Raw genomic sequence first — 21,910 nt, 5'->3', positions numbered from 1 at the left:
CTACATTGAATGTTATACATAGAACGATATTATAATCCTTTGCAATGTAAGTACAACAAAAGTAAAAAAATATTTAGGCCTGTGGTGAATTAGCAGGTTCTCATGTATAGAGAGTGCATCACAAATAAGCAGAGGAACAAAATGACCAGGAAATACATTTATAAACCTAGACAAGTCAATGATTACTCAAACATGAAAACAGAGCATTGTGGCTCAGTTCTAGAGGAAAAGCAAAGATATTCAATTAAGGCTTACGTTAAACACAATTTAAAATACAAAAAAAGGATGCAGTTGATGGAAATCCAAGCAACACACACAAAATGCTGGAAGAAATTATAGGCCAGGCAGCATCTATGGAAAAGAGTAAACAATCAACATTTCAGGCCAAGACCCTTCATCAGGACTGGAGAAAACAAGATGAGAAGTCAGAGTAAGAAGGAGGGGAGAGGCGAGGAGGAAATACAAGGTAGTAAGCAATAGGGGAAACCAGCAGAAGGGGAGGGGTGAAGTAAAGAGCTGGGAAGTCGATTGGTGAAAGGGATAAAGGCTATCCGATAGAATCTGATAGAAAAGGCCATGGAATAAAGGGAAGGGGAAGGAGCACTGGAGGGAGGTGATGGGCAGGTAAGAGATAAGGTGAAAGAAGGAAATGGGAATGGAGAATGGTGAAGGAGTGGAGGGGGGCAATTACTGGAAGTTTGGGAAATTGATGTTTGATGCCATCAGGTTGGAGGCTACCCAGACACAAATAAGGTGTCGCTCCTCCAACTTGAGTGTGGCCTATTTGCAGCAGTAGAGGAGGCCATGGACTGACATGGTGGAAAGGGAATTGGAAGTAGAATTAAAATGGGTGGACACTGAGAGATCCCACTTTTTCTGGTGATTGGGGCATAGATGCTTGGCATAGTTGACACCCAATCTACATCGGGTCCCACTGATATAGAGGAAGCCACACTGGGAGTACTGCATACAGTAGATGATCCCAAAAGACTCACAGTTGAAGTGTTGCTGCAGCTGGAGAGACTCTTTGTGGCGCTAAATGGTAGTGAGGGAAAAGGTGTAGGGGCAGCTGTAGCACTTGTTCTGCTTGTAAGGTTAAGTGCCAGGAGGGAGATCAGTGGGGAGGTTCGAATGGACAAGGGAGTTATGTAGGAAGCGATGCCTGCAGAAAGCAGGGAGGGGGTGATGAAGGAAAAATGTGCTTGGTGTTGGGATCCTGCTGGAGATGGCAGAAGTTACAGAGAATTATGTGCTGGACATGGAAGGCTGGTGAGGTGGTTGGTGAGGACAAGAGGAATCCTATCTCTGGTGGGGTGGCAGGGAGGATGTGGTGAAGGCAGATGTGCATGAAATGGAAGAGATGTGCTTGAGTGCAGCCTAGTACGGTGGAGGAAGAGAAGCCCCTTTCTTTGAAGAAGGAGGTCATCTCCTTAGTTCTGGAATAAAAAGCCTCATCCTGAGAATAGATGCAGAGGAGACGGAAGAGTTGAGAGGAGATAGCATATTTACAAATAACAGAATGGGAAGAGATGTAGAATCAATGGGTCTATAAAAGTTATCAATAGATAGAGACAGTGATCGAAAAAGGGGAAGGAGTTGTCAGAAATGGAGCAGGTAAATTTGGGGGCAGGGTGGAAATTGGATGCAAAGCTGATAAAATCGACGAACTCTGCAAGGGAGCAGGAAGCAGCATCAATGCAGTCGTCGAATTTAAAAGAACTCCATTTAGTTTGGGTCTCCCTGTTGCAATAAAGGAAGGAGATAGGACTAAAAGAGGAGCTGTGATTATAACTACCAGCGATTGTTGGACATGCTGAGGATTGATTCTCCAGGCAGAGGAAGCCAAAGGGCTAGCCATAGGGGTTGTTAAGATCAGATAGGTTCTGTTGTGGTAGATTATACAAAATGTTTCTACATGAGGGATGCAAAATACTAGCTACAAAGACCCTGATGGGAGTTACATATAGATCTTTGAACAGTAGTCAGGACATGGGATACAAATTAAAACTGGAAGTATAAAAGGCATGTAATGAGGGTAATGGCATGATAGTGATGGGGGATATCAATATGCATGTAGATTGGGAAAATCAGGTGGGGTTTGATCCTAAGAGGCAGAATTTGTAGAATGCCTTCGAGATGGTTTTTTTTAGAGCAGCTTCTGGTTGAGCCCACTAGCAGAAAGGCAATCCTGGATTGGGTATGGTATAACAAACCAGATTTGATTAGGGAGCTTAAGGTAAACAAATCCTTGGAAGATCTTAACATGATAGAATACACTCTGCTGTTTGATATGGAGAAGATAAAGTCAGATGTATCAGTGTTACAGCAGAGTAAAGGGAACTAGAGGCATGAGAGAAGAGTTGGCCAAAGTTGATTGGAAGGGAAAACTAACAGGGCTGATGGAAGAACAGCAATGGCTGGCATTTCTGCAGGCAATTCGGAAGGCACAGAATAGATACATCTCAAAGATGAAGACATATTCTAAAGGGAGGATGAGGCAACCAAAACTAACAAGGGAAGTCAAAGACCGCATAAAAGCAAAAAAGAGGGCATATAATATAGCAAAATTTAGTGGTAAGCTAGCAGATTGGAAAGCTTTTAAAAGCCAACAGAAGACAATTAAAAAGCATAAGGAGGAACAGATGAAATATGAAGGTAAGCTAGCCAACATTATCAAAGAGGATTTCAAAAAGTTTGTTCAGATATTTAAAGAGTAAAAGCAAAATGACAATGGATATTGAACTGTTGGAAAATGACACGGAGGGGGTCTTTTCTGGTTGGCTCTCTGTGACTACTGTTGTTCTTCGGTGGTTGGTATTGAGTTCCCTTCTTTTCACGTTATATGTTAATAATTTGGATGACAGAATTGATGGCTTTGCAGAAAAGTTTTCAGATGATGGGCAATGAAGTGGCAGATGGAATATATTGTAAGGGATTGTATGGTCATGCACTTCCATTGAAGAAATGAAGGTGCAAACTAATCTCTAAATGTGGAGTAAGCTCAAAAATCAGATGCGCAAAGGGGTTTAGTAGTCCTTGTGCAAGATTCCCTGCAGATTAACTTGCAGATTAAAAAGGTGTTAAGGAAGGCAAATGCAATGTTAGTATTCATTTTAAGTGAACTGGAATACAAGAGCAAGAATGTGATGCTGGGGCTTCATAAGGCATTGGTCAGACCTCAGTTGGAGTATTGTGAGCAGTTTTGTACCCCTTATTTAAGAAAAAATGCACTGGCATTGGAGAAGGTCCAGAAGAGGTTCACGAGAATGACTTTAAGTATGAAAGGATTATTGTATGATGAGCATTTGTTGGCTTTTGGCCTGTATTTACTAGAGTTTAGAAGAATAAGAGTGGATCTCATCAAAACATATTGAATATTGAAAGAGCTAGACAAAGTGGATGTGGAGAGGATATTTCCTATAGTGGGTGAGTCTAGGACCAGAGGGCATAACCTCAGAATAGAGGGGTGCCATTCAGAACAAAGTTGAGAAGGAATTTCTTTAGCCAGAGGATAGTGAAACTGAAATTCATTGCCATGGACAGCAGTGGAGGCCAAGTCATTGAGTATATTTAAAATGGAGGTTGACAGAGTCTTGGTTAGTCACGGCATAAATGGTTGCAGTGAGAATGCAGGAGAATGGGTTTAGAGAGATAATAAATCTGCAATGATGGAATGGTGAAGCAGACTCGATGGGCCAAGTGTCCTAATTCTACGCTATGTTTTATGGTTTTACAAGCTACTAATATATATTTAAAAAACCCAAAATAAATCCAGCAAGGAATTCAGGAGATACATTTATATCCAGAGAGTAATAAATATGTGAAACTTGACACCACTTGAAGTAGTTGTAGAAAAGAATGAAGATGTGATTAAAGAGAAGCTTAGATATGAATAAAAAAAAATCAGAAAGCAGAGGATGAACAATAATGAAAGGGCCCACACGATGAATTGTAAAACAAATTTGATCTTGATCTATGTAAAATAATTCAGTAGTTAGCCAAAAGGCCTTACCATAATCTGTCATTGAAAGGCCTAGATGCTTCATTCGAGTCTTTACTAGTTCAGCCAGCTCTTGTCTCTCTGACCTTTTGCATAATGTCATACGCTGACGATTAATCCTGTCCGTTATTTTGTTGGAGTGTTTTGGTGCTTTCCTACTCAGACGCCTTGCCCACTGCATGCTTTTACGCCTTAGTAAAGGATGATCTGATTGGTCACTGGACGTGGAGTTCCGGTGATAGTGGTTAGTGCGATAACCCATGTGCTCTTTGGTATCTTTTGTATCTTCCCAGTCCTCGATGCTAATGGATACTTGCGACTGAAAGAAAATCAATATTTTAAGAAAAAATATTAAGTAAAACATACATCACTCTGCTCTGAAATTTTAATATACGTACATTAATTAGCACATTTGGACACACAAACTGCAGCCTAAAAAGCCACACACAAATACGTGGCTTATGATTACATAGTTAAGCAGGGCCTACAAGTATTCAACTAAATTTGAACCTGTACATCTAATCTCATTTATACAGTACATCCTAGCACTATTATGAATGTATGCATCTAAACTTAAGATTGCATATATCAGAACTAGGTTTAATATTACAGGCATATGTCGTAAAATTTGTTAACATAGTGGTAGCAGTACAATGTAACACATGATATAGGAAAAAACAAGTAAATCAATTACAGTAAGTATATATACAGTGCCTACAAAAAGTATTCATCCCTCCTTGGAAGTTTTCGAGTTTTATTGATTTACGATATTAAATCACAGTGGATTTAATTTGGCTCTTTCTCACTGATCAACAGAAAAAGACACTTTCATGTCAAACTGAAAACAGATCTCTACAATCATCAGTGGTGCAGCCAGTTGGTTTTAGATATCACATAATTAGTTAAAGGAAGATCTGTTTTTGGAGACCTGTGTTTCAATTGATTGTACTAAAAATTCACCTGTACCTGGAAGGTCCAACTGCTGGTGAGTCAGTATCCTGGCAAAAACTACACCATGAAGACAAAAGAACACTCCAAGCAACTCTGTGAAAAGGTTATTGAAAACACGAGTCAGGAGATGGATACAAGAAAATTTCCAAGTCAATGAATATTCCTTGGACTACAGTTTAGTCAGTCATCAAGAAATGGAAAAAATAAGGCACAGCTGTAAATCTGCCTAGAGCAGGCCATTCTCAAAAACTGAGTGACTGTGTGAGAAGGGGACTCATGAGGGAAGCCACCAAGAGACCTATGACAACTCTGGAGGAGTTACAAGCTTCAGTGTTTGAGATGAGAGAGACTGTGCATACAAAAACTCTTGCCTGGGTGCTTCACCAGTCGCAGCTTTATGGGAAGGTGGCAAAGAGAAAGCCGCTGTTCAAAAAAAACTCACATGAAATCTTAACTAGTGTTTGCCAGAAGGCATGTGGGAAATTCTGAAGTCAGTTGGAAGAAGGTTCTATGGTCTGATGAAACCAAAATTAAGCTTTTTGGTCATCAGACTAAATGCTATGTTTAGCCTAAGCCAAACACCACAGATCATCAAAAACACACCATCCCTACTGTGAATGTTGCAATGGCTGCATCATGCTGTGAGGATACTTCACTGCAGCAGGCCCTGGAAGGCTTGTGAAGGTACAGGGTAAAATGAATGCAGCAAAACACAGGGAAATCCTGGAGGAAAACCTGATGAACTCTGCAAGAGAACTGCGTCCAGGAGTGGCCAACTCAGAGTCCAGACCTCAATCCAATTGAGAATTTGTGGCTGGACTTGAAAAGGGCTGTGCTCTGACAATCCCTATGCAATCTAACAGAGCTTGAGCAGTTTTGTAAAGAAGAATGGGGATAAATTGCAGTGTCCAATTGGAAGCTGATGAAGACCTGTCCACGCAGACTCAAGGCTGTAATCGCTGCCCAAGGTGCATTTATTAAATACTGAGTTGAAGGGGGTGAATACTTATACAATCAATTATTTTGTGTTTTATACGGGTAATAATTTAGATAATTTTGTAGAGATCTGTTTTCACTTTGACACAAAGGAGTGATATTTTTCTGTTGATCAGTGTCAAAAAAGCCAAATTGAATCCATTGTGATTCAATGTTGTAAAACATTAAAACATGAAAAATTCCAAGGGGGTAAATACTTTTTATAGGCACTGATTGCATATTAAATAGTTACATTGAAAGTAGTGCAAAAACAGATGTAATAAAAGTGAGATAGTATTCATGGGTTCAATTTAGGAATCGGATGGCAGAGGGGAAGAAGGTGTTCCTGAATCACTGAGTGTGTGCCTTCAGGCTTCTGTCCCTCCTTCCTGATGGTAACAATGAGAAAAGGGCATGTCCTGTGTGATGGGGTCCTCATTGATGGACACCGCATTTCTAACCACTTCTTAAGGATGTCTTGGATACTCTGGGGGCCAGTACCCAAGATGAAGCTCACTAATTTTACAACTTTCTGTAGCTTCTTTTGATCTTGTGTAGTAGTTTCTCTGCTGCCCCCACCCCCCATACCAGACGGTGATGCAGCCTGTTAGAATGCTCTTCACAGAATATATCTGTAGAAGTTTTTGAGTGATTTAGATGACAAACAAGATCTCCTCAAACTCCTAATGAAATATATGCACCATCTTACCTCTTTTATGGCTGCATCGATGTAAGATCATAAGATATAGGAGCAGAATTAGACCATTTAGCCCATTGAGTCTGCTCTGACATTCCATCAAGGCTGATCCAGATCCCACTCAACCTCCATACTCCTGCCTCTCACCATACCCTTTGATACCCTGACCAATCAGGAAACAATCAACTTCTGCCTCAAATATATGCACGGACGTGGCCTCCACCATAGTCTGTTGCAGTGCATTCCACCGATTTAATACTTTCTGGCTAAAAAAAATTCCTCCTTACCTCTGTTCTAAAGGATTGTCCCTCAATTTTAAGGCTGTGCCCTCTAGTTCTGGATACTCACACCCTAGGAAACATCTTCTCCATATCTACCCTATCTAGTCCTTTCAACATTTGGTAGTAGGTCACGTCGGATAAGTTGGGACCAGGTTAGATCCTCAGAGATCTTGATCATCCAGGAACTTGCTCACGCTCTCCACTTCTGATCCTTCTATGAGGATTGATTTGTGTTCCCTTGTCCTACCCTTTCTAAAGTCCACAATCAGCTCCTTGGTCTTACTGATATTGACTGCAAGGTTGTTGCCGTTACACCACATATATGCATTTAAGCTTGGCTGTACACGTATACTCCCTAAATCTGGCTTGCATCTACAGACTCAGACTCCAGCTTTACTGGATGTGGACTTCACTTAGGTTCACCTGACCCTGGGAATGTTTATGCAACAATTATAACCTCTAGTCTAAAATATCTCTGGGATGTAGAAAGGTAACCAAGTAGTATTGTAAGATACAAAGATATTTTGCAGAATTAAATAAAATTTATCAGGTGTAATGTAACCAAAATGATATTTATCCTATTCACCATTTTTTGATGAGAAAGGTTGTAAGCTCCTCCATCAAAATATATTCGAGTGTGCATTAGAAAATAACTGTGATATGTTTACCAAAGAGAAAATTGTACCCTAACTCCAGAAATGATGTATTTCCATTTCCTGAACTTTCCTATAATGATTATTTTTACAGTAATTTAACTGCTTGATATAGCAGATTGATACCAGCAATTGTTGGAATTCATGCTGAACTGGTTCAAAATCAAATCACTAATGTTTAATGTAATGGAACCACTTATGGATATTGTAAGTTAAAGTCCAAACTCTAATCATTATTTTTGATGTGACATGCCTTTAGAAATCAGTGACAACTTGTGACATTAGATCTTAATTTAGACATAGACAAAAATAAACTTACTGTTTCAAATATGTTTTACAATAAATGTCTATTCAACACTTTGTACTTTATTATTCATTAGTCAGTCAAGCTATTTATTATACATGTCACTTCTGACGCATTATATGGCAACTTTGAAAAGTAATAACAGAATATAGTAAATAGAGGCTCATATCATATTTATCTTCCACTTCTTATCATATTTGGACAATTTTATTTTCACAAAAATATCTTTGTTAACTGAATAGACCTAATATCTTTCATAGTTCTACTCACTTAACAGCATGTTACATTTTATAGGAATTCTCTGTGAATTTCATTCATTCATGTAAAACTAAGAACATACTGACATACGATTTTCCATATTTTCAATTAAACATAAATGTACTAAAACCAATAAAATCAATTCTGTTAGTGTCAAAATCTGGTTAAATATATGCCCTGCATTACATCAGTTTTACAAATGTTCCAAATATACTTATTCCTATCATCTTTTCAACAAATGTTATGTTGGGTTCATTTTTTGAATGCAACTGATTACTTTTTCAGAAATTAATGGCCAATCAAATCAATCTGCAGCACCATTTATAAATCAAATATTTTGTTCTTATTAATCAAATGATGAGAGGCATAGATAGAGAGGAGAACCTATGTCTTTTTCCCAGGGTGGCAATGACATAATTTTAAGATGATATGAGGAAAGGATAGGGGAGATTCAGAGATAGTTTTTTTTAATATAAACACACAGGGTCTGAAAAACACTGCCAGGGGTGGTGCTAGAGGCTGATACAAAAGGGACATTAAAGTGTTACGTAACCCCGTAACCAGGTAACTTACCAGCAAAGATAGATGGATCAGCTGAGTCGGATGCTACTATTTTCAAACGTTTTATTCAAAAAGGGCACAAACGTATGGTTAATACAAAACATTCAGATCATATACATCGTCAAAACTCAATCTAAAACACCGGTGTAACCATAATCAATCAGAAATAAGCTCTACAGTTGTCTAGGGGTAATACTGAGTCCAATTGAAATATAAAGAGTCACTCAGAAGTTTGCAGGCTTTTCCCTTTTGGGAACCACTGGGGTTTTCACGTTGTAGAGAGAGAGAGAGATGATTTAGAAAAGATAAAACACTTGCCCGTCGTCTTGGCAGAGCAAATCCTTGGAATCAGGGGAGCAGACTTCCCTGTTGTTAGTTAAAAGCAGTCTTTCGTTGGTTCTAGCCACAGATTCGAAATTCGGAATCTAATGCACGTGGCTTCCTTCAGAATGGCTTCCCGCTCCCACAGGAATCGGTATCGTGCTTCCTTGGTGTCTCCTGGGTGCGTCTGAGGGTTCCCCCCCCCTTAGACCCTCCTTTATACTTCTTCACGGGATCGCAGGTGTCAATCAAGTTGCAGGTAATGCGATCTCTCTCTCAACCAGCCCACTTTGCCAGAGGGCTTTTCACGTGGTCTCCATGAGACAATAGTCAATGTCACCTTTATTCTGCTTCTTGGGAGAACGTGGTCTCTCTCTCTCTCTCCCATTTCCCTGTGTCTATTCAGCACGTCTCTTCCTCTTTTGGGTCAGCTGACCCCCCCTTGACTAGGGTTCTTGAGATTCTCACAAAGGAGGGGGCCGACGGCATAACAAAAGAGACTTTTAGATAGGCACATGGATGAAAGAAAATTGGAGAGTTATGTGGGAGAGAAATTTTACTGTAGATTGATCTTTCTGTAGTTTAAAAGGTTGGCACAACATCATGGGCCAAAGAAACTGCACTATGCAATACCGCTCTATTTTCTATGTTCAAATTATTTTGTAATTTTTTAAAATGAAACACTTAATTGACTTTTCCATGAAGGATATAGTTGTTAATCAAACTGCCTCCGTTGTGCACAATACCCTCTGATGGAAAGGACCATGGCAAGATCCTGAAAATTGGGAACCAGTTCCACACCTCAGGCATGTCCTTTTGGCAAAGGTTGACTTAAATAACAAAAATCACCTCTACCTTCAATACACCAGGATAGACTTTGAGGAAAAGGATATTTGGAGCTCAAGAAATCAGAACCTGCATGCATCTGAGACCTAGATCATAGGACAGGCCACTTGAAAAATAGGACAATATATTATCTACAAAATTCTCCAAATTTCCTCCAAACCAATATTTGCATTCTCTCCTAGGCCACCATCTCTAGTAGTGAAGCATTTGTTATACACAGTCAGCTACGTTGTTTACATGTCCAACATCGGAGTCTCAAAGCAGACAATTTATTTCAAGGCCTGTCATAGTGTAGAACAAAAACACTGCAACATGATCATTTATTTCAACTGCCACACTTGAAAGTAATTCAATGATTCTGAGGCACACACGGTTGTGAGATGTGCAGCGTAAATGCAAGGCTTCTCTCTGTTTCCTTTGTCATAGTTTATTGCTTAGATCTCTTATGTTTGATGAGCTTTCTCTACAGTGCAATCTTCCAGTACCATCCTCAAGTGACCATTTTTCATGTCAAAATATAGTCGAGACCATGCCTGATACTGCTCCCATCGCATTTCCATGCAAGCTACTAAAAGCACTTAACAACAGATTTCTTCTGTATTTTTCCTTAGTGCACAGGAAGCAGAAGATAATTATTCTTCACCTTTGGTCTTCAGGTAATCTATTATAGACAGCATACTGCAACTCTGGTTTATAAGATTCAAATCATGCACGGTACATTTATCCTCCAAATCATCAACTCGTCATCATCACCATCAGTATCAGTTGTTCTCCAAGTAAATAAATATTATCTATTTATAAGCTCCGTATTAAAAATAAACAGCCGTAGCAAACATGTAATTAAACATTCTTTTGTAACACCAGTATACATCTAACTCATGTCCTGAAATCCAGCAGACTTAACTTCAGATAACATCTCTTGGTTAAAGGAAACAAGAAACTGAGAAAAAAACATGGTTATTTTTATGAAAGAATCCCTTGAAGGATTTCAGACAGAAATACCTGGTCAGGCGTTGTGGGACTGTGCAGCCCAGCTAATAGAGGTCTTAATGGACTTCTTTAACTTTTCTTTGAAACAATTCACTGTCCCTGCAGGCTTCAAAGGCAGCCATCATCATTCCAATGTCCAAGAAAGCAAAAGTAACAGGGCTAAAGGATTACTGCCCAGTGGCACTGACTTCAACAATCATCGGGTGCTTTGAGCAGCTTGTAATGGATTATATAAAATCCCCCCTTCCAGCTGCATTGGACCCTTTCCAGTTTGCCTACCACTCAAACCAGTCCACTGATCATATCATATCCTCAGCCCTCCACTTTGACCTGTCCCTCCTAGAAAACAATGTCTTATATGCCAGGATGTTGTCAACAATTTCACTCATATTTTAACACAATCACTCCTCAGGGGTAGGTGGATAACCTGTAATCACTGGGACTCAACACCTCTTTCTGTAACTGGATTTTGGACTTCTTGACAGTAAGACCCCCATTCAGTCTGAATTGTCAGCAACATCTCAAGCTCGATCGCACTGACCACTGGTGCACCCCAGGGTTGTGTGCTCAGCCCACTTCTGTTTACACTGCACTGCCACATCCAGCTCAAACTGGATCATCAGGTTTGCTCTGTAGTTGGTCTTATCATTAGCAAAGCCTCTGAACCTCCTCTTTGCATGCTTAACAATGATGCGTTGGCATACAATGAGGAGATATAGAAGCTTCTCAGATGATCGAAGAACAACCACCTGAGCCTCAATGTGGACTTCAGGAAGGCACAGGTCGACCACTCTCTACATATCAATAACTGCCATGGAGAGAGTGAAGAGCACAAAGAACCCCCAGGAAACTGCAGCAGCAGAGGGATTCCACATATTTTAAATTAACTACTGAATACACACATATATACTTACTGTAATTCAGTTGTTTTTTTCTATATTTATCATGCATCACATTGTACTGATGCTGCAAATCTAATGTTTCACGACATATGCTGGTGATATTAAACCTGATGCTGAAGTGCCAGATCATTTAGTTGGCCAGAAGATTCATTCTTGAAAGGGAAATTACAGGTTGCAATCGATTGCAGTTCAGAAGAAGGGGTATATCTAGAAGAAGGAGAATATGCAGTAGTCTTCTAAGCTGTCTGCAAGATGTCACCGTTGGTCACTGGCACCATCTTGCCAGAAGTCCGAACAGTTAGGTGGACCATAAAGAAGATTGTCTAAGATTACAGCAGGATATAGATCAACAGTAAATTTGACAAGGGATTGGCAAAGGGAATTTAACTCAAACAAGTGGGGTGTGTTGTTGAACAGAGGGACCAAATGGTATATTGTTTTCAGAAGATGTGAGCAGAGGCAGACATAGGTAGTGAAGAGAACACTTGGCATGGTTCCCTCTATCAGTCAAAGAACTGAATTGGGACATTGTGTTACAGTTGTATAAAATGTTGCTTAGGCCCACTTTGGAATATTGCTTTCAAATCTGTCCTCCATTGCTAAGGAAGGACATGATTAAACTGTAGTATGTAGAGAGAAGCATCACAAAGACAAAGCTTGGATTGGAAGGCTTGAGCTATCTGGACAGATTGAAGATTTGATGGTGAATTTTTCCACACAGATCAATTAGCATCTGGAATCCGGATGGTAGTTTGCCTCCCTGGTGCCAGGGTCCAGATGTTTCTGATCGCATCCAAGATATCCTGAAGTGGGAGGGTGAGGAGCCAGAGGTTATGGTACATATAGGTACCAATGACATAGGTAGGAAAAAGGAAGAGGTCCTGAAAGGAGAGCATAGGGAGTTAGGAAGAGAGTTGAGAAGAAGGACCACAAAGGTAGTAATCTCAGGATTACTGCCTGTGCCACGCAACAGTGAGAGTAGGAATGGAATGAGGTGGAGGATAAATGTGTGGCTGAGGGCTTGGAGCAAGAGGCAGGGATTCAAGTTTCTGGATCATTGGGACCTCTTTTGGGGCAGGTGTGACCTGTACAAAAAGGACAGGTTGCAGTTGAATCCTAAAGGAACCAATATTCTGGTGGGGAGATTTGTGAAGGCTACTGGGGAGACTTTAAACTAGAATGCTTGGGGGGGGGGTGGGAATCAAATTGAAGAGTCTAGGAGAAAGGAGGTTAGTTCACAAATAAAGAAAGCTAGTAGACAGTGTGTGAGGGAGGATAGGCAGGTGACAGAGAAGGGGAGTGCTCAGACTGAAGATGTAGGGGAGAAGGAAGAAAAAGATAATAAAGTTGTATGCACCATTAGGGACAAACGGAGAGTAAGAGGGGGACAGTTTCTTAAATGTATCTCTTTTAATCCTAGGAGCATTGTAAGAAAGGTGGATGAGCTTAGAGTATGGATTGATACCTGGAAAAATAATGTTGTAGCTATTAGTGAAACATGGTTGCAGGAGGGATGTGATTGGAAACTAAATATTCCTAGATTTCGTTGCTTCAGGTGTGACAGAATCTGAGGGGCAAGAGGGGGAGGTGTTGCATTGCTTGTCAGAGAAAATATTACTGCGGTGCTTTGGCAGGATAGATTAGAGGGCTCATCTAGGGAGGCTATTTCTGTTATTGAGGAATGGGAAAGGTGTAGTAACACTTATAGGGGTGTATTATAGACCACCTAATGGGGAGCGAGAATTGGAGGAGCAAATTTGTAAGGAGATAGCAGAAATTTGTAGTAAGCACAGGGTTGTGATTGTGGGAGATTTTAATTTTCCACACGTAGACTGGGAAGCCCATTCTGTAAAAAGGGCTGGATGGTTTGGACTTTGTAAAATATGTACAGGATAGTTTTTTGCAGCAATACATAAAGGTACCAGCTAGAGAAGGGGCAGTGTTGGATCTCCTGTTAGGGAAAGAGATAGGTCAGGTGACGGAGGTATGTGTTGGGGAGCACTTCAGGTCCAGTGACCACAATGCCATTAGTTTCAATATAATTATGAAGAAGGACAGGTCTGGACCCAGGGTTGAGATTTTTGATTGGAGAAAGGCTAACTTTGAGGAGATGTAAAAGGGTTTAGAAGGAGTGGATTGGAACAATTTGTTTTATGGGAAGGATGTAATAGAGAAATGGAGGTCATTTAAAGGTGAAATTTTGAGGGTACAGAATCCTTATGTTCCTGTTAGGTTGAAAGGAAAGGTTAAAAGTTTGAGAGAGCCATGTTTATCGAGGGATATTGGAAACTTGGTTCGGAAAAAGAGAGAGATCTACAAGAAATATAGGCAGCATGGAGTAATTGAGAAGGATATTGAATTGTGTAAGGTAAGGCAAACAAGTAGGAAAGTTATGGAAACTATGATGATTAAAGAAGAGGAAGTACTGGCGCTTTTAAAGAATATAAAAGTGGATAAGTCTCTGGGTACTAACAGGATATTTCCTAGGACCTTGAGGGAAGTTAGTGTAGAAACAGCAGGGGCTCTGACAGAAATATTTCAAATGTCATTAGAAACAGGGATGGTGCCAGAGGATTGGCGTATTGCTCATGTGGTTCCATTGTTTAAATGGGTTCTAAGAGTAAACCTAGCAATTATCGGCCTGTAAGTTTGATGTCAGTGGTGGGTAAATTAATGGAAAGTATTCTTAGAGATGGTATATATAATTATCTGGATAGACAGGGTCTGATTAGGAACAGTCAACATGGATTTGTGCGTGGAAAGTCACGTTTGACAAACCTTATTGAATTTTTTGAAGAGGTTACGAGGAAATTTGACGAGGGTAAAGCAGTGGATGTTGTCTATATGGACTTCAGTAAGGCCTTTGACAAGGTTCCACACGGAAGGTTAGTTAGGAAGGTTCAATCGTTAGGTATCAATATTGAGGTAGTAAAATGGATTCAACAGTGGCTGGCTAGGAGATGCCAGAGAGTAGTGGTGGATAACTGTTTGTCAGGTTGGAGGCCGGAGACTAGTGGTGTGCCTCAGGGATCTGTACTGGGTCCAATGTTGTTTGTCATATACATTAATGATCTGGATGATGGGGTGGTAAATTGTATTAGTAAGTATGCAGATGATACTAAGATAGGTGGAGTTGTGGATAATGAAGTAGGTTTTCAAAGCTTGCAGAGAGATTTAGGCCAGTTAGAAGAGTGGGCTGAAAGAAGGCAGATGGAGTTTAATGCTGATACATGTGAGGTGCTACATTTTGGTAGGACTAATCAAAATAATCATACATGGTAAATGGTAGGGCATTGAGGAATGCAGTAGAACAGAGTGATCTAGGAATAATGGTGCATAGTTCCCTGAAGGCGGAATCTCATGTGGATAGGGTGGTAAAGAAAGCTTTTGGTATGCTGGCCTTTATAAATCAGAGCATTGAGTATAGAAGTTGGGATGTAATGTTAAAATTGTACAAGGTGTTGGTGAGGCCAAATTTGGAGTATTATGTACAGTTCTGGTCACCAAATTATAGGAAATATGTCAACAAAATAGAGAGAGTACAGAGAAGATTTACTAGAATGTTACCTGGGTTTCAGCACCTAAGTTACAGAGAAAGGTTGAAAAAGTTAGGTCTTTATTCTTTGGAGCATAGAAGGTTGAGGGGGGAAATTGATAGAGGTATTTAAAATTATGAGGGGGATAGATAGAGTTGACATGGATAGGCTTTTTCCATTGAGAGTAGGGGAGATTCAAACAAGAGGACATGAGTTGAGAGTTAAGGGGTAAAAGTTTAGGGGTAACACGAGGGGGGACTTCTTTACTCAGAGAATGGTAGCTGTGTGGAACGAGCTTCCAGCAGAAGTGGTAGAGGCAGGTTCAATTTTGTAATTTAAAAAAAAATTGGATAGGTATATGGACAGGAAAGGAATGGAGGGTTATGGGCTGAGTGCAGGTAGGTGGAACTAGGTGAGAGTAAACCTTCGGCATGGATTAGAAGGGCCGAGATGGCCTGTTGCCGTGCTGTAATTGGTTATATGGAATGAGATGACATCTAGAAGATACTTGCATGAATAGGACATGAAGAAGAAATTAAATTAATGGAGACAAGTAGGATTAGTACAGATAGGCAAGCCAGTCAGCATAGATGCTGTGAACCAATGTGACTGTTTCTCTGCTGTTTAACTCTGTGAAATCTGACCCCTCTCTCTCTCTCTCTCTCTCTCTCTCCCTTCCTCCATGAATTTAGCACTGAGTTCAGTGACCATCCTGAGCGAGTGTAGCTTTAATCTGCTCAGCCTGTTCATTGGACTCAGATGACTAGATGGAAAATGCAAGTGGTTTACACTTTCCTCCCCTATTTTAATAAATGTCTTTGTTTGGCTTTTAGCTGATGTAAATTTTTAATTATTTGTTTCTTCAATAATGTTTAATTCTAATTATTTAAACCAAAATGAATGCTTTTTAAAGATCGCTAATCTGCATGCAAGGTTTTGGCAGAATCTTGTGGTCTATTGTCAGAGGCTAATTTGCTCCCCATGGATTCTCCTGCATTATGGGACCACTGTGGGAGTGGCCTTGATTTTGTTTGAACCATTGGGACCAGATCAGGTCAAAATGCTCATGAAATAAGCGTGGGCGGAAAACTTAATATGAAGACAGGCTGAGCATGTTCCAGCCTAATGATAGATCTAACAATGTGAAAATGCTTGTTTTATTTTACACCACAGGCTTTGTTGTAAGAATAACTTTTAGCATTTGACTGGCAACACATTCCTTCATAGTGAATTTTACTGAATCAAAAGCAAGACTATAATTTTGTTGTTAAATTGCATTATCAAGCACTTCAAATGCATTTTATACAGCAGGCTGTATACATAATAGCATCCCAACACTGGAATGAATGCTCAGCAATAATTAAGTAATTTGGATCCTTTCAACATCTAGTTCAGTCTGTGACCATTCCTTCCTCTCCCTCTTCCAGGTTCAGTCTCGTACACCTTCCTTCTAAACTGCCATATTCTTAGTTATGAGGGTAGGGTGTCATCATGTTAATCATTAAATTATATCCACTGGCTTAGCTGTCTAATCACAAAGGAATATGTACATAAGATAGGCTGTTCCTAGCTTTGGTGCACCCATTTCTTTCTGCATGTACATTCTGTTAGCTTCCAATTTAGTTGTCTATAAGGTGACCACTGGATTTTTCTCCTGAAGGTGCAGCTATGGCCAAGAAAGACCTACTTCGAAATGTACATTGAGCTCCTGTCGCTCAATGGTCCAAGTGGGAGGTCTTAGAATGCAAAATATTAATTCAGAATCAGAAGCAGGTTTAATATCACTAGCATATGTCATGAAATTTGTTAGCTTTGTGGCTGCAGTAAATGCAATACAAGATAAATATTGAAAGAAAACTGAATTACAGTAAGTATGTATATATGTATATTAAATAAATTTAAATAAGTAGTGCAAAAACAGAGATTTTAAAAAAGCAGTGAGGTAGTGCTCATTGGTTCAGTGTTCATTTAGAAATCGGATGGCAGAGGGAAAGGAACTGTTCCTGTACCTCCCTCCTGATGGTAACAATGGAAGAAGGCATGTCCTGGGGTTGGGGTCCTTAATAATGGACGCCACCTTTCTGAGGGACTGCTCCTTGAAAATATCTTGAATACTACTTCGTGGATTCTGTTTCACATGATAAAGAGCTTCACTGATCAAGTACTGTGTTTAATTAGGCTGAAGAAACAGCAAGAATCTGCAACACACCTGACACTGGCATGTGTGTGTGTTTTTTAATTAAGGATTTTCAATTAGTGTAATCAGCTGATATGTAGGATGAAGAAATGGCTGTAGTATGAGCACAGGAACCCAAGAGATTTGTCACACTGATAAATTATTCAAAACCTTTTGTTTTAGTGGTCACAGGTTGCACTTCAATTTTAAAATAAAGTTTCTACATCTATTGTAGTTCCAAAAGCTTCTGAAGTTACTAATTTGCTTCTGGTGGAGGTTCTGTCACCTGTAGGAGAAGGACTTCCAGGATTTAGACCCAATGGCCGAGGAGGAGCATGGATAATTTTAAAAGGAATTGGAATTGGTTTATTATTGTTGCATGTACCAAAATACATGAAACATTTAGTTTTGCATGCCATCTGTACAGATAATTTCAAAATATCAATATATTGAGATAGTACAAGGGAAGGACAATAACCTAATGCAGAATATCATGTTACAGTTATAAAGTGCACTGCAGGTGGACAATAAAATACAAGGATGATGATGAAGTAGACTGTGAGGTCAAGAGTTCATCTTAACATACAAGAGGCCCACTCAAGAGTCTTATAACAGTGAAATAGAAGTTGCTGTTGCAACCCGGCGGTGGTACCCCCATGCCTCTTCTGCCTTTATCTGCTTTTTTGGTAGAGATCACAGGGTTGGAAGGTACAGTCAAAGTAGTCTATACGTGCCATTTTGTTGCATTGTGAAGATGGTATATGCTGTGCAGTGATAGTGCAAGGAGTGAATTTTCAGTAAGGTTAAAGTAATACAAATCTAATGAGTTGTTTTATCCTGTAAGGTGTCAACCATGCTGTAGCAACACACATCCAAGCAGGTAGAGAGTATTGCTTCCCAATTTGTACCTGGCAGATATTGGAAAGGCTTCAAGGTGTGATGAAGTGAGTTCCACAGGGTACCCAGTTTCTGACCTGCTCTTGTAACCTTGGCATAGGTTTGGTTGATCCAGTTGAGTCCCTGGTAAATGGTGACCTCCAAGATATTGGTCTCAGAGATGGCAATGCCATTGAATGTCATGAAATGGATAGACAGGTTTTTTTTTGCTGCTGGAGATGATCGTTCTCTGGTACATCTGTGGCAGCTTTGCTACTTGTTCTTTATCAGCCATACTTGACTTTTATCAAGTATTGCTGTATGCATACATGAACTACATGAGTTGATGAGGAATTGTGACTGAATTTAAAATCAAACATTGCTACTTATAACTTGATGGCTGAAAAAATTTTAATGAAGAAGTTGCTGAAGCTTGCTTGACCTGGGCGATTGTCCTGGGGATATACTGCAATGATTATAAGGACTTGGGATGATTGACTTCCAATTCCCTTGTGTGGAGAATAACTTAAAGTACTGAAGTATTTTCAACTTGATGCCCACTAACTTCAGTGTTATCACAGCTCATGGATACTACACTCAGTCAAATGATTCTTGGATGTCACTGAAGGTTACTCCTGGAACTCAGCTCTTTGGCCAACAATGAGACCAGGAACAAAGTGGTTCAGGAAAAGCATAAACTGATCCCTGGTGAGCAGTCATGATAAGTTAGAACCGCATAAGAGCAATGTCAATAACAGCATCTGTTATTGGATGAAGGAGTTTGCAGAATCTTCTCAATAAAAAATGGAGGCACTAGTATCCTCCCTCCTGAATCTGCTTGCGCTCTTCTGATTCTATCTGATCAGAGGACTATTCTGAAACCTTAGAGGTCTAGACAGACAAAAAAAAAACATCAGGATGCCCTATAAGTGCCCCCAGCTGAAGGACTGAATGACTCCAAGGGTTTTCAGGCCTTGATAAATTCAGGCCCCTTTATATTCAAAGAGGCCTCCAATCCTGATCTGTCTACCATTTTGCAGAAGGTACCAACATGATGAAGCTTGTAGCCATAATAATGTAAATCCTGGAAAATATTCTCAGATGTCTCAAACCAATCTACTGATTTCATTTTAAAGTGTGACTGCACAGCAGATTGGCAACTATCACAGAGTCATCTGACTTCAAGAAAACATGCTGCTATCATTAAAGCAGAAGTAGAGTAGTCCATGCTAAGGACCTCAGAGCACCATATTGCTTTCTAAATGTAGCCTTGAAAATTCCTACAAGGTTAGGATAATTAATTTCAACTGATGATGAAGTTTTCAATATCCATCTGTGTCACAGGATGGATGATCTTACTTATTCCTGAAAATTAATAGGGTTCATGACATCAATTGTCTGATAGTCACGTATTTATGAATAATAAATCATTTAAGCATGGATTTATAATCAAATCTTGTGCTAATGATCAGAAAGTTTAAACATGTTGCATTCCTAGGCCTGCTGTTCAGGCAGATCTGACCCAACTCAAATTTTCAGGTCTGCAAATGTATGTCCCTTTTACGTGGCAAACATCAAAGTTCTCCATAATATTATATAATTCCGAAAAGAAATTAATTCAGAATAGATTCACCTGATCAACAATGGTAGTTTTAAGAAGATTTTTTAAGATAAATTGGTGTGTCCACAACTGTTTTTTTATCTTCAAAATCTCAAAAATCCTCTTTTAAATGCACAAATTAAACTACCTGCTCATATGCATTCCTTCTACAGAACACAAATGTAATTAATGCTTTATGCTTTTAATTAGGCTTATTGTCTAAAATTACCATTATTTTAAGGTCAGTCTTAATTTATTAATTATATACTCTCTACATAAATCAATAATCCTAATCTTAGTAGATATTAAGGTAGACCGGTTAACTTATTATTCATGCGAGAGCTTAATGGCCCAAAAATTTAGTCACGTAGTACAACTTTTATATGCACTTTGCAATTCTGAAAGAGCAAAATTGATCACCAAGTAGGATCATCATTTCCATAAGCAAAGTACATGATGTGAAATTTAATCATTGGGTCTGTGCACAAACACATCTGTGCACAGAAACCATTAGGGTCAAAGCACTGCTATTAATTTGCATGTAATGCACATTTAGTGTCATCAGTGTTCCATAATAGAATGCAGATATGTGATAAAGTAACAGTACAAACTTAAATAGAAAACCAGGCCTGCATAAGAGGGCAAAGGCTTGGCTAACCACCTGGAAAAATGGTAATATTTACTTGATTTTTCTTGAGAAATTTTATCATTAAAGATTGTGGAACCTTTTCTAATGAATAACGTACCACTAGCATTCCAAGAAAAACCTTTTGATTTCTATCAGGGTTGGGAAGAACTGTTCAGTGTAGTGCCTGACTGATACTCTCTTCTCCTATACTGTTTAAACATCCACCACACAGCCTGTCTCTGAGTCCATCCCTCCACTCGAGGAAAAAGTCTTAACAGCTGCCATCTTGCAGAACATGTTGGTGCATATTGTGTGCCCCCAGAAAATGGGCTCAGTAATTAAGTATGAATGTAACATGGGCTCTGAATTCACACCACCTCCACCCATGGCTCTTTGTTATGTTTTGTAACTCCAGAAACTACAACTCAATTGTATCTCTGGCTCCTGTTTCCATCCACACAGTGATTTCAATTGCACTTTTAAGTGTGAGTTGTGTTTCGGTTAGGAGCTGCTTTTGAATGTTTTCTTGTAAGATTCCGTACTTTCCAATTCTTTAGTGAGGCGCTTGCTAATGATGTGGTGGCATAATGAAGTATGACATTCACATACTTTTACATATAACCCCGTAATTAATTATTTAAACAAAAAATGCTTAATCAAACAATATATTTACAATAATACTGAAATATTAGATACACCATACTCTTCACATATCAGATGATAAAATACACTCACTCATGGTCTAAGAAGAGGGCAGCATTTAACCTGTTTTTATTAGAAAAGGACTGCCATTTAATGTTGCTAAAATGATCACCAGGCAACCTATCATGTTAGGTTCTGGGCCACAGTTTTACCTCCCTTGTATTTAGGTGATAAACAAAAAGCCTTAATCAGAATATATCCACACATGCACAGTAGCTTAATCGCTGAGACTAGCAACGAGGAAAATAATGAATCTAGACTTCCAGACTGCAATGTGGTTCCCAGCAAAACATCTTCAGCTGGGCACTAATGTTGTTTCAGAATAATTTTGTTCAGTGATTTATTGTACATCATGAAATCTGTTATGCATAATAACCAGCTGGCATTGCTAATTGAATTTTTTTTTATTGAAGCATGCTATTTTTGAGACTGAAATTTTACTTGGAGTATAACGAAAATCATGCATTTAGAGAGGATTCTTCCTTGTATTAAGGAAGGTGGGTAAAGCAAGTCATAGCTAACCAGAGCCAGTTAAGCGAAATGATCTGTTTGGAACCAATAAATTATATAGAAATATTATGCTGTAATGGTAAAACTATCTTTGTTCTGGGTCTATCCAGACCCTAGACTGGCCATAACTAGATTGAGGCTCA

At 39.4% G+C, this 21,910-nt stretch overlaps 1 protein-coding gene across 1 annotated transcript in view; it reads right to left on the bottom strand.

Annotated features, from left to right (window-relative positions):
• LOC140737212 (potassium channel subfamily T member 2) overlaps nucleotides 1-21,910 on the bottom strand; it is an 879,580-nt gene that overhangs the window by 132,405 nt on the left and 725,265 nt on the right. Inside the window, exon 28 of the mRNA XM_073063510.1 lies at nucleotides 4,013-4,319. Within this exon, the coding sequence (XP_072919611.1) occupies nucleotides 4,013-4,319 (307 nt within the window). The remainder of the gene's footprint in view (nucleotides 1-4,012; nucleotides 4,320-21,910) is intronic.

Source organism: Hemitrygon akajei, chromosome 12, assembly GCF_048418815.1.
Source record: "Hemitrygon akajei chromosome 12, sHemAka1.3, whole genome shotgun sequence".
In the NCBI taxonomy this organism is placed as follows: Eukaryota; Metazoa; Chordata; class Chondrichthyes; order Myliobatiformes; family Dasyatidae; genus Hemitrygon; species Hemitrygon akajei.
Note: the sequence above shows the minus strand (reverse complement) of the source record. Positions and strands in the feature narration are given on the sequence as shown.